We start from the raw sequence: 13,567 nt of genomic DNA, 5'->3' as shown, positions 1-13,567 counted from the left end.
CACTTGTTATTTATGTACCAAGAAAGGAAGGACAGTGATCCTTGTTTCTTCAGTGCATCAAGATGCAGGAATCTCAGACAACAAGTTCAAGTCTGGCATCATTCTTTATTGTAAGGCTATAGTTGGTGCAGACACCTGGGACCAGATGTCTGCATATACTCTTCCAAATGCATGATCAAATGGTGACCAAGTTTTTTTCCCCCTCAAATGTAGGGAACATTTGAATGCCTATATTGTTTGAAAGCTGAACAGCCCATGATGTTGTGAACATCCCAAAAGATGTCTCCTCTTGGTAGACCTGGGTTTAGAGTTGATCAGCTTCTGTACTGAGTCTAGGGACATAGCCAGCCTGCCTGTGATGTCAAGAAAGGCAGCCTCAGAACTGGTACTACCTGTCACCACTGACACCAAGAGAAGGGGCAGGTGTCATATCTGCAGTCAGTGCAATGACAGAACATTGTAGCAACAATGTGCTTCATGTAACCATTTGGTCTGCACAACTGATGTGGTTGTGAAAGATGGTGATTGTGCATGGGCTGCTCAAGTAGCATGCAAGTTCTACAGTTGCAAGTCTAATTGAATTTAGCAAGGCTACCTTGGAGTACATTGGATGTAGAAGGCAGCTTACACTGAAAAAATATAAATGGCTGTTTATATTTCCTTGCCGCCTTTCAGCATTCTGTTCAGAGACTACAGACATGCCATAAAAGGAGAGCTCACTGTGAACTTGCCTCCACAACTGAATAGCAAGTATGTGAGCCACAGCTGCCTCCCTCTATTCCTTTGTAATTCACAACTGCCTCCTCCTGGTTAAGCTGATGAAAAATAATACCCCTCTCCCCCCCGTAGAAAGGAGTTTGACTAAAGGCACCTGGCTGCAGGGTGCTTTAATTTTCCCCAGATGGAGTAGAAGCAGGAGTTGGAGAGGGAATGAGGGAGTGGCCAGGGAGTGGCAAGATGGACAAGTTGGACAAGCATTCAGTTTGTTGGGATACTTATCTTCCAATTCAACTGTGAAGATGGGCTGGCACTGTATTTGAAGAATGTATGGTGAGTCCCCTTTGTAAATGTCTGTCTACTATGTCTACTAGGAAGAGGCATCTTTTGAAATGATCACACTATTGTGAATTGTTCAGCTTTCAAACAATATAGGCTTATAAACAGTCAATGTTCACTATATTGGAAAAAAATCTTGGCCACTATTTGATCATGAATTTGGAAGAATATGTAGAAACCAATATGTAGAATATGTAGAAACCAATTTTGCTACATAGATGTGTTCCAATATGTACAAATCAATATGTAGGAAGAATATGTAGAAACCAATTTTGCTACATAGATGTGTTTGCTTACAGCATCTATCAAGCCTGGTGTGATGGGCTTTTCTACATGAGGCATTTATCGTGTGCTTGTCATTCCCTACTCATAGTTGTTTGCAGGTTCTTTAGATGATGTCATGACTCTCCCATTGCACTTCTGTCTCTAACCAGCACTTTTGGTGAGTTTTCATACAGCAGGGAAAATGCAGCATTGAATTGTGAAAGCAAAAGAAAGCACAATTTCCTCTTGTGCATTCATGTTCTTCTGCTATACCATAGTGCCACCTAGAGGTTATGTAGCAGAAAAGCAGAAAGGAAACATTCCTCATGTACTGCTTGTATCTCAATTCTGTGATGAAACCGAAAGTAGATACAGCTGATTAACAGCCAATTAACAGCCTCGTGTAGAAAAGCTCTAGTCTCCCAACAGTTTAATACCAACATTTTAAAAGCATAATTCTGAGCCCTTTTAATTATTTCCACTATCTAACAATTGATACCCTTGGCAAGAAAATGACCTGGTTCATACATAACATTAACCCATGGTATATTTAACCCTTGGTTTGCTGCCCTATCTGAGGTTTGTCTGGCAGATGATCGAACAAACTATGGTTTGTTTTCTCAATCCCTGGGATATTTGTTTCCCTCCTCCTTTGCTTGTATCCCAAATGCCTTGCAGTACTGCAGTACTAGCATGTAGAGCAGCTGGGTTTTTTTGTTTTTGTTTTAACCACTCTTGCCAACTGCCTCTGTAGCCTGGTGAATCAACCCATGATTCTGGATTCACATGTAACAACAACCTAGAGTTTAAACAACCCAGAGTTCAGAACTCAACAGCAAACCATGGGTTCTCTTTCTGGATTGTTCATGGTTAACAAACCATGGTTTGTTAGCACGGCTGTGTTAACACATCACAACAACACAGAATTCAACAACCTAAACCATGGATTAGTGTTATGTGTAAACCAGGCCAATTTATAGGTGACCATCTTCCTTAGTAGTTATTTATAATCCTACCTTTGGGGGAGGATTTTATTTTTTTATAAAAGGAATTACTATAATATCTCCTATAAAAGTTAATCAAGCAATGAAAGCCTATCAGATTATTTTTTATGAGAATTATTGTGGTTTCCAAGCAACCACTTGGTAGATGACACTTCCTTTCCTCCTGCATGTCTCAAATGTCATACCCAACTAAAAGCTGCAGGTTTGGTTGGAAAGATGCGGGAATGTGATGATCCCAAAACAGGTTATTTACCTACTGCTGTAACACAAAGCACATTTCTATGAAATTAAAACATTTGCTTCATACTACATTTGTAACACCTCTCTTAACTTTTTTGTGTTAAGATGACAGTGAAGTACAAAGCCTTTGCAATGCTCGGAAAATCAAATGCTGGTCATGGAAATGTCAGAAATAATAACTCAACATCAAACAGTTACAAAATTGGTCCCAGCCATCTCTATTCTGCTGGTCTAAAAAACAGTTTGCGAAGTGTTACTTAATGGTGACATACAACTAATGCTGAACCTAGCTCATACAAAATAAAGCTTTGAGAGGCACTTCTGGTCAGAGCCATGTCACCCTGGCAAGCGTCCTGTGGAGGCTCTGCAGGTTGCCTCCTCAAACAGCTTTTAAAAGGTTGAAAAACCTTTTCATCTTCCCTTGGGATTAAAAGGGGAAGCTAGAGTACCATCTGGATAAGATCTTGGAAGAACAACTCCTTTTGCGGAGCAGCAGAAGAGCTGGACTCTAAGGTCAGTTTTCCGGAGCGTCATCTCCTCAAAGCTGTTTTGAAACTCCTATGTAATTAGGAGACTTCAGGGCTGACGAGTTCCAAAAGTATTTATGGATTAAAAATACCAACAATATCTGAGGACCTGCAAAATCTTTTGAAGTGACTGTGTGTTTGTAATTATACTTACTTATACTTACCTGCTTTCTTTACAGAAGAGGAGGATGGCAGCATCAAGGGGAAGGAAAAAAGGCATGGGACCACCGCCAACTCCCCCAACCCCTCCTTGGCAAAGGTTTCTAGAGATGCCGGAGATGTAGAGGAGTAGCTAGCTCTGATAAAAACTTTGTCTTCTCAATTAGCAGAACAGGCTAAGAGGCTGGATACAATCCAAGATTCTATTACTAACCTTCAAGGGGCTGTGGATCTAATTAATAGCTCTTTGCAAAAGATGGAATTGAAGGTTAATGCTCTCCAAGATCAGGTGTCTGTGCAAGAGACGGCTATACATGCCTCTCATAATATCCTGTCTGCGAGAATTTCCCAACTGGAGGCATATAGTCAGAGAATGAATCTGCGTATCCTTGGTAGGGATGTCAGAGAATTCCACCATGTACTCCACTGAGGCCAGATTCTGTGGCGGAACGGCCTCCCCCCTGCCACCCCACGGAATCCCCCAAAACAGAGCTTACTTGGCAGCGGATGCAGTGGTGGCGGCGGCAGCTCCGGTGGTGGATGTGGCGGCGGCGGCAGCTCCGGCTGGTTATTTACTTGATATTGAGCATGCATACCATGATCCAGGTCCAGTTTGTGGCATCAAAGGGACTGCCTATAGTGTTGTAGTTCAATTTGCAAGAGTTTCTACAAAAACTATTTTGCGCTTGGCAAGAGAAGTGGGAGAACTTTTTGGGGGGCCAACAAGAGACAAAGTTTTGTTATTTCCAGATTACACTAAAGAAATCGCTGACAAAAGAAGGCAATTTACCAAGGTGAAAAATCAGGCAAGACAAATGAATCTGCAATATCATATCAAATACCCTGCTATATTTTGCATTGTTTTTGAAGGCTAGATGAAAAAGTTTTTAAATCATGAAATGGCGGAGGCTTGGCTAGCTGGTGTTCAAAGTAAAGCACGGGAGACATCTTCCCCAGCTTCATGAGCTGGGAACTTTTCAACTATTATGGTTCTTTGGATTTGTTTGGGTTATAAGGTCCGGGCAGTATGCCACTCCAGAAGACTGTTTACATATATCCACCCCTTTTTTTCTCTCTTTTTCTTACTTCCTCTTTTTTTATATTAGACATGATATAATGTATAATAAAATTCCTGTTTGTGTGTGTATAGATATGTATACATTCATATATAGATTTAGAAATGACACTATCTAAAATATAGATAGTATAAAATATATTAGTGATTTGTTATTATTTCTTATCCTTTTTAATTTCCTTCCTTTTTATTATTATTACTATCATTATTATGAGACTTTGATTAGTAATATTTTTGGCTGGTTAAATTGTTAAGCTTTACTATTATATGTTAACTGAAGGGCAATATATGGTTATTTGAAATGAATTGGAGGCTTGCTCCCTTGCTACAAGACTGATGATATGATACTGAAATGTAAGGTTGATTATCTATGCTGTACTGAATTGTAATATTGGCAATGTTATAGGTATAACTTTTAAGTAGAATGATATTTGAAGTTTGTGTGTAATGGAGTTTACATTTAATCCTTTTAAGTAACTTTTTATATTTTTTCTTTTTCTTTCTTGCTTTCTTCTTCCTTTTCCTTCTTCTGTTTTTTTTTCTTTTTCATTATTGCTGTGTCCTCCTAAGAATACTGTATTGCTGGAAACTGTAGATAATGACTAGGTTGTTGGTGCTGTTTATTTCATTTATAAAGATAAAAAATAGAATAAAAAGTATTTTCAAAATAAAGCTTTAATTTTAATGAAAATCCCATCTACCACTATTGCGTTGAAGGACAACATTTTCAATTATTTAAACACAAGTGCTATTATAGATTTCATCTAACGGATTACATTGTTGCTTTTTGGGGGTGGGTTGGGGGTCCCTTCTCAGGTAGTTTTGTTCCAGCTAACTAAAATATTGACCAAGCATAATGAAAATGGTGCACATATTGAGCTCTTCAAAGATCTAGCATTACTTACCTCTCATCTCCCCCACCCAAATACAAGTATCTTAAATTGTTGATGCTTTTCTATGAGAATGTTTTTTCTCATTTGTTCTTCACACATACACGCACCCCATACTGTTTAAAAGCCACTGTGATTGTTCTAATGTACCCTGTTCAAACTAGCTCATAGAATGTCATGGGACAAATATGACTTCACACGTTAAACCATTTTAATTTATAGACTCCAGGTTCATATAAATGAGGGGTGTTTTGTTTTTTTTTCCCCAAAGTTCTCTACTCTTAATATGCCACTTGATATTATGAGCCATTATACAAGTGCCTGCAGGAAAGAAACACCTTCTAAAAATATCCATTGCTGCTTTTTCACCTTATTACAATATGGGCATAATCCCATTATCAAAACAAGCATCTCTGATGTTGGTGGGTTTTTTTCCCCTACTTTGGGAGACAGACTTTCTGCGTTTCCTTCTTCCTCTCCATCTGCCCCCTTCCCAATACCCACTCACTAAGGATATATCTGCATCAGCTGTTTTCCCTAATCTTCATCTCATTTTAGAAAAGTCAACACCTCATAATTTTCTTAAAATTTACAATATTTATCCTCCATGTTTCATGTGCAATCCGAAGTGATTTATACCACATTGTAAAACATGACAATCCAATATAATATAAAATGAAACACCAATATCTACCTAGTTTAACAGAGATAAAAAGCTATCATGAATACATAAGCAGATATAATCAGGAGATTCACATTAAAAACTCGCTGAGACACAAAGCTCTTCCAGACCTTCCAGAATGGCTGTAACATTGCTTATTGGTCTAAATTGCTGGACTATTCCACCAATTCTGGAGCTAGGCCTTTCCAGAAAAATGCAGAAAAGTGCAGAAAGAAAGTCTCTCTAAGGCAGTCTTCACCAACCTGGTGCCTTGCAGATGTGTTGAGCTACAACTCCCAGCATCTCCCAGGCTAGGGGATGCTGAGAATTGTGGTCCAACACATCTACAGCCTCAGGGCACCAGGTTAGAATGGCTGCTCTAAGGTATGCAGTGCCTCGGGCAGGGTTGGCCAACCTCAGACCTAGGGGCAAAATCCAGCCTTCCTGGGATCCCAATCTGGCCCTCTGGGGTTCCCCAGACGGCCAGCCCCCCTTCCCCTGTCCCCATCCCTTTGCCTCCCAACCACTGATGGTTCATTGGGTTCCTGTGTTTCTGCCTTTCCTAAGGCTTAGTTAGGAGTAATAAGAGCCTTAAGCTACAGTATGCTGGTATTTTTCTGTAGTTTTGGCCTCACACCTGTTGGCTTTGGTATGAGGAGCCCACCACTGGAATGTGGTCCCCAAAAGTTTCTCAGAAATTGAATTCGGGCCTTGGACTGAAAGAGGTTTCCCAACCCTGGTCTAGAGAGATGGCATCCAGCCATCCATATAGTTCCAGGATACCGATGTTACTGGTGTACTATAGGACCCATTCATGCAAAACAGGTACCTTTCCTACAGTAACCTTTAAAAATATGTTTATTTTTCTTTACAGAAACCTGTCAAATGCTGAGTTTCAATATATAAATATTGCAAGGCAGCTGCTTTTCTGTGTATAAAACCTTAATCAAGAATCAATCTATCTTCATCTGTGAATGATTTAGCACCTGGTTCACCTTTAACTTGTCATACATTACAAAGGCAGGTCCTTTCTGCCTGTGCTTCATTCCATGATTAATCCTTCTTAAGGACTTACGCATCACCCACTTACACATCACCAAAAAGGAAGACACAGATTTGCACAAAATGTGCAGCTGTTCATTTATATATAGAGAGGCAAATTTAGAAATAATGGAAATAGAAATAGAAGACATCTCACCATACTGTTATATGGCTAAATGGCTTGAGGCCAGGATAACTGTAGGGCTACCTCCTCCTGTATGAGCCTGCCCATAATTTGAGATCTTCATCAGAGGCCCTGTTGTGCACCCCAGCATCAAGAGAGGTTAGGTTGGTGGATACACAAGACAGGGCCTTTTTTGTAGGAACACTTCAACTGTGGAACTCCCTCCAAAGTTCAGGCTGGCTACATCCCTATTGTTTTAGACAGACAGTAAAAATTGTAATGTTTCATCAGGCCTTTGGCTTTTAAAATTGTGTTTGGTCTGTTTTTAAAGAACGTTATTTTTGTTGTTGCTGTTGTGATTTTATTGTACATCGCTTTGAGGGCCCTGGTGGACAGAAAAATGATATATAAATACTATGAATGAATGAATGAATGAATGAATAAAAATAGTGGGGAAGGCTGTGTGCCTACTCAGTCTGCTGTCCAGGTTCTGTTGATGGGCAACTTTAAGGCCTAGCTCTTCCTTCTGATAGTTCTTTATCTTTAAACCAGACTTGGACTGGACTGCCCTTTAAATAGACAATGGCTTCAAATAAAGAACTGTCCTTTGTGAAGTAGGATACCTGGCCACCCTAATTCTTCTCCACACCAGGGCACCAGGGCCAATCAAGTGTGCACAGTATTATACTGCTGCTACAAGATTCTGACTTAAATGGTAACTTAAGCATTGGCCTTAATATTCATCCCATACCTGTACAATATTCTTATAAAATGTGGCACTGTCAACACAGACTGTAACGGAAAATTATAACTTCGTTATCATTAGTTCAGCCACAATATGTACAATACTTACCTGCATGCTCCAGTACACTTTACTCTCCTGCCATCAGTAATCTCTGGTTCTTTAAAAACCTGTAGAGGTAGCTGCTTTTGCTAATAAGATTTAGTTACTGCCTTGGAAGAATAAATTTGGATTCCTGGAAGGGTATTTGCTTTTGCCCTTCTAAAGTGCCATGTCAAACGCATATTCACTTTTAAACTGATAAGTTCTCTTGGATGGTTTCACAGTACATGGGCATGGGAAGGCATACCAGGAAATGTTCATGGCTCACTAGGAATAGGATAAGCATTGCAGAGCAAAAAATTGCAGTGTCTGCTCTGAAAAAGGATCAGGCTTCATGATAAGCTTTCTAAATTAGATGGTGGGCTGTGTTCATAACATTTAAGCTTTAAGATTCTGTGAGAAGAAGGAAATGGAAGGTGATTATAAAATCACTGTTGTTGCCAGACAACAAAACAAGCACTGCTTCTGCTTTTCTTATACAGAAAGCACTTCTGTGAAATGGGAAAACTCTATGTAGTTCAGCTCAGGTTACAACTGTACATGACTATTTCATTAGCACGGGTGGGGAAATTGTGGCCCTCCAGATGTTGTTAGGTTAATTCCCATAATCTTTGACCATCAGCAATGCTGGCTGGGGCTGATGGGAGCTAGAGCCCGACGACATCTGTAGGGCCACATATTCCCTATCACTGCAATAGGAACATACTTAGAGCTCTGCTGGATCAGGCGAAGCAACAGTTCAGCATTCTGTTTCCAGCATTGGCTAGTCAGATGGCTCTATGAAGTTGACAAAGAGGGCATAAAGCCAACCCTCTTTAGTCTGTAGAGTTGGGTGCACATGGTGTAATGATATTTAGTGCACAGACGTGTCTGATTGCGACTTTTCCATGCATGTCCACAAAAAGAAGCTGTTTTCACTTTTTCCTGCCAAATACAGGAAAGGCTTTCCATGAAGGGAGAGTAACATTAGAAATAGCAACCCTGAGAATATTGCTCCACATGTTAAAAGCTTAGGAATATATTTCTTACTGAGTTAAGCATCTTAAATGAAGCAGCTGTAAGAGGTTTGTTGAAAATATTTAGATAAAACAGAAAAAAGAACCCTGCATACTTAAGAAGCCAGAAAGAGATTTAAAGGAACTTCTTAGGCAAAACCATTCGGGGGTAGCCTAATGGACTTCCGAAATCTTACATCAAAGGGAACAGCTTGACCCATTTTGTTTATTCTTTAATAAACTCTTTTCTCCAGCTCCCACCACCCAACAGAGACTTTTGGACATCAGGTTTTAGGATTTATCTGATTCTAAGTAAAGAGGTGCAAGAACAGCAAAAACGGAATGCTCTTGCAGTAGAGAATGACTGAATGAGATAAGTGTTCCTCCCCCTTCCACATTGCCTGCTTCATTCAACTGAACCAATGCGCTCTCTAGCTTGATATTCTGTACTTCACTGCATTATATAACAGCTGGCCATCTCCCTTTTAGTTCTTTTTTCTTAACATGGTACTTCAAGATTATCTTTTCCACTACGGGTAGTGCCCATGTACAGAGGAAGAGAAAAGGTATTCAAGCTGCAGTAGCATAATGGCTTTAGCCGTGACTTGGTAAGTCCCACAGTCCTGCAGCTCAGTTTGGAAATAATAACAATAATAATACAATTTCTCAGCAGTTGCTGTGAGAGTTTCTGAGATAATGTATGCAAAGCATCTGGAATGCTTGAAATATGCTACATATGCACTAAGTTCTGTTGTTAGTGTGCAGTTGCTATATATTTATTGGTGAGTGGTGTAGTGGAGCCAGGGCTCACAGGGATGAGGTGCCAGCACCTTTTGATTAGTATGTTGATGTTGTCTGACACTACCCCACAGAATTCCCTTTTCCCTCTGAGCTTAGCTGCAATCCTCACAGTAGGTGGGGAGAAAATAGTTTCCCCAGCAACAATATATTGCTCCCTGTTGCAATGCAAAATATTTTGGGGTGTCTTGGTCTTCAGTGGAAGACCCATTCACTTTGAAAAATACCTGCTCCTCGTGGAGATAAAACTGGTAGAACTGGTTTGTTGAAATAGATCGACACAGCCGCCTGCATTTTTGGCCTCTCCTTGGGGGCATGGCTATGGAGATTGTCATGATGAACTTCAAAATTGACCACTACAGCAGCGTTATTGGTTAAGTAAAGGGAGGAGTGATTTGACTTGTCTGTTAATGTTGTTATACGCTCCTCACTTCTTTAAGTTGTCATGATGTTCAGGAGGTGGGTTAATTTTAAGAATTTTTATGATGGGATGGGGGGCACTGTTACCTTTAAAGATATTGCGGCCAAGGTTCTTCTTCTCCTTCTCCTTCTTGAACAACAACAACAAAAATAAGAATGCACCTGGGAATGACACTACATCAGGACAGAGCATCATTCCCAGTGGCACAGTGTTCAAGCTCACGTAGATGCCTCTGTGCAGACTGCTGTACACGGGAAGGCCTCCCGCTGCAGATGTTTGCACTGTATGCACAGATGCCTGGAGGAGAGCCACACTGTGAACATGCCATCAGGGGGCAGAGCTCCTCAGCACTCTCCTCGCTCACATATTCTACTACACGGGAATGCGTAAATATGGCTCTTGTTGCTCAAGCAAGGCTTAGCTGGAACTGGTAGACCTTTATCCCCTTTCTGCACAGAAGGATCCAGTGGTCAGCCTTGGGTGGGCAGGGACAATCTGGAAAGTTCTTCACTGAGTGGCTATATTATGTGATTCACCACATGGGGTAGCGATCAGCAGTTTCTGGCAGTTTGCTGAGAGGCTTCAGATATGCAACTCACCACATGAGGCAGTGGTTACGGGCTTGTGACACCCAGGAATCGGGTGAGGCTGCTGAAAGTAGCCAAGCTGCTGCTCCAAGTTGCAATAAGGTTTTTTGCTGAGCAAGGGGGAAACCTCACCTACCTCATCTTTAAAAGTCATAGTCTACCCCCCGCCCCTTTCACCTGCTGTGATCCCAATAATTATCACACCCAGCAGATGCTATTTGCATTTTTTAAAATGTGGCTTTACATTTAATGCGTACATTTAATGTCAGGTCTATCTTAGCCTTCAAAGATATAGAAAAGATGGCATAATTGCAGGATGCTTTATTACTTTGTGAAAAGCTCCACTGATTTCAGTGGATCTTAATTCAATGTAAATATGCTTAGTGCATGGCAAGATACCCTGCAGGCACAGACATGTTTATATATCCCATAAACTCACAGTATGGCAACCTATTCATATTCCTAACAACAAATGTAATATGGCTATATTATGTCTTATCAAACATACACTAAAAATCAGTCCCTGTGGAAAAAAGAGAAGCCAAATAAACCTTTGATGCAATGCCTAATTATTTATTATTTTAGCCAGAGGAAACAACTTGGCATAATCTTCTTTACAAATAGGTCTTATGAAAATGGATATCACATTACATCTTCCACCTGCAACTAAAATGATTGATGAGCTAAACTCAGATACATTTAGAGTTCTTCGTTGCAACTGATGACAGTTCTAAAAAGGCGAAAACTACATAAATACCGACCTAGTGGATTGCACCATTTAACTCAAATGATCTTTAGATTGAAAAATCAATCTTCCAGGAACCCTCTCCAGGCAGTCTTCTGAAAATTCTCTCTCTCTCCTTCAGACTGGAGAACAAGAAAGTCTGTATTACTGAATTAAAAGAATGAACAGAACCACTTAGAAATGTATTGTAATGGCCCCCTGCCAATGAAATTTTACAATCAGAAAAAAGGCTCAGCTCAATTCCTTTGCATGCACCTTCCCAATAACTGTAAAATTATGACGGCTGGTTAGTGAACAATATTCATGTTAAAGGCTCCTTCAAATGATGTCTGTCAATACAATAGATCATGCTGCTTAGATATGTTTTTTTCCATGTACACATGTGTGGGGTGATAAAGAAATATTAAAATTGCATCTTATCTCTTTATCACATTTAATATTTCTTTATCATTTTCATTTCTTTATCACATTTGTATCCCAAGAAGCTTATGTGACTGACACATTTTATCCTCACAACAACTGCATGAAATGGGCCAGCAGTGAGACTTTCATCGTAGAACAGCAGAATGAACAGTTTTCTGGTTCAAGTCCAGTACTATATCCATTCTACTATACTGGCTCTTCTTTGGAACACATTATAACTTTTATATAATTACTTTCTGTCTAAAGTTTGAAACAGACAAATATGTATGCATGAATTTCTTCAATATACTAATTACCACTTCACACTAGAACACATTAATTAATTTTCCTAACTCTTATTGATTCCTGGTAGAAGGTAGGTTTCAAATTCTTTGAAGGTCAAAGGAGCTAGAGTAGCCATTTGTCCTAACTTTCCCCAGACACTCCTCTATTTCAGGGCTGCCCAAGTTAAAAGTCTGGTTCTGTCTCATGTCTGGTTAGATCAGGTGGACAGATGGATGTTAAAGAACATGTGAGTGCATGTACACTCCTGAACTTCTGTCTGTAGCACAGCCCCTGGAGCCTGCACCTGTGCTATAACCAAACCACAGCACCTGTACAATGCAAGGAGAGAAAGTGTTACCGATAGCAGCTGCAGTATATATTGGCTGTTCACATGTAAGGGCAGCAAATCGTGGGTTAACTAATGGCATTAATTATCCAACAATGGAATGACAAGATTTAATAACAACAGGCATCAATGAGGTTGGGGGGAGATAAATACTGCTTGCTTATGCAATCCTATATATGTCTACTCAAAAGTAAGTTCCATTATATTCAATTATGCTTACTTCCAGGAAAGTGTACATAGGACTGCAGACCAAGTTAATTTTTGCAGCCTGATCCTCTGCATGTTTACTCAGAAATAAGTCCTGAGTTGTCAGCCTGGTACTGCAAGTTTAATTAACTGCCCATCCCATTCCACTCCACTGACTTGGCTACCCTTTCAGCTCAGCCCTGTGCCTGTTTTGTCATTTGTGTTTCGTGGACTCTAGCTTCAGTGGTGAGGAAAAGGCACTTTGTACATGCTCAGAGGTACTTTCGCCATAACTTAGCCCTAGTATTGAAAACAGACTCCTTGGCTGAATTGTGATGAAGTCTTGGCACAAATTAAGTTAGAAGGAGAAGACAAGGAGAGCTTGCACATAACAAGGAGGAGGTAGCTAGCGTCTGTTTGATGAAGCATTGCTGCAGGATGGAAAAATGAGGAGGCATTGTTGTTGGAGGGGAACAGAATGTATGTGATCTGGCAGTAGTTTTCTTGCAAAAGGTGTGATCGGTGTTTAATCTCTAAAAAGGGAATGCTGAGGCTTTAATCTGTGTGGAATATATTCCATCACTATTAAGTGTGTGGGGAGGACTAAGCTACTTGCTCTGTGGTGAGAGAATAACATTCTGCATATGCTAAGAGGCACTTTTTATTTCACTGTTATTTTTTGCTAACAGTGAAATATAAATAAATTCTATTAATTCTAAATCTACATGTATACACACACACACACGCACACACACACACATATTTGTGTGTGTACTTACACATGTGCATATACCAGGGGTGGACATGCTGCCCCTGCTGCCCCCTGCCACTCTGGAGGCCATTTAAATATATCTACATCTAAATATAGAAATATTTTCAGTGCCATGGGGGGGGAGGTACAGCCTGTGGGAGGGGGT

At 40.2% G+C, this 13,567-nt stretch overlaps 2 protein-coding genes across 3 annotated transcripts in view; one reads left to right on the top strand and one right to left on the bottom strand.

Annotated features, from left to right (window-relative positions):
- Positions 1-2,740, top strand: part of LOC146359238 (uncharacterized) — a 37,522-nt gene extending 34,782 nt beyond the window's left edge. Inside the window, exon 3 of the mRNA XM_084829612.1 lies at positions 2,670-2,740. Within this exon, the coding sequence (XP_084685738.1) occupies positions 2,670-2,740 (71 nt within the window). The remainder of the gene's footprint in view (positions 1-2,669) is intronic.
- Positions 1-13,567, bottom strand: part of ADGRB3 (adhesion G protein-coupled receptor B3) — a 703,006-nt gene that overhangs the window by 562,817 nt on the left and 126,622 nt on the right. Inside the window, exon 9 of one of the 2 annotated variants that reach the window (XM_084826875.1) lies at positions 9,711-9,735. The exons of the other annotated variant lie outside the window; for it this stretch is intronic. Coding sequence (XP_084683001.1) covers positions 9,711-9,735 — 25 coding nt within the window. The remainder of the gene's footprint in view (positions 1-9,710; positions 9,736-13,567) is intronic. 2 annotated transcript variants of the gene reach the window in all.

This window comes from Heloderma suspectum, chromosome 1 (assembly GCF_057233095.1).
Source record: "Heloderma suspectum isolate Gila_16-S chromosome 1, 16-S_ref, whole genome shotgun sequence".
Taxonomy (NCBI): Eukaryota; Metazoa; Chordata; class Lepidosauria; order Squamata; family Helodermatidae; genus Heloderma; species Heloderma suspectum.
The sequence above is the reverse complement of the archived record's forward strand: the minus strand, read 5'-3'. Positions and strand labels throughout refer to the sequence as shown.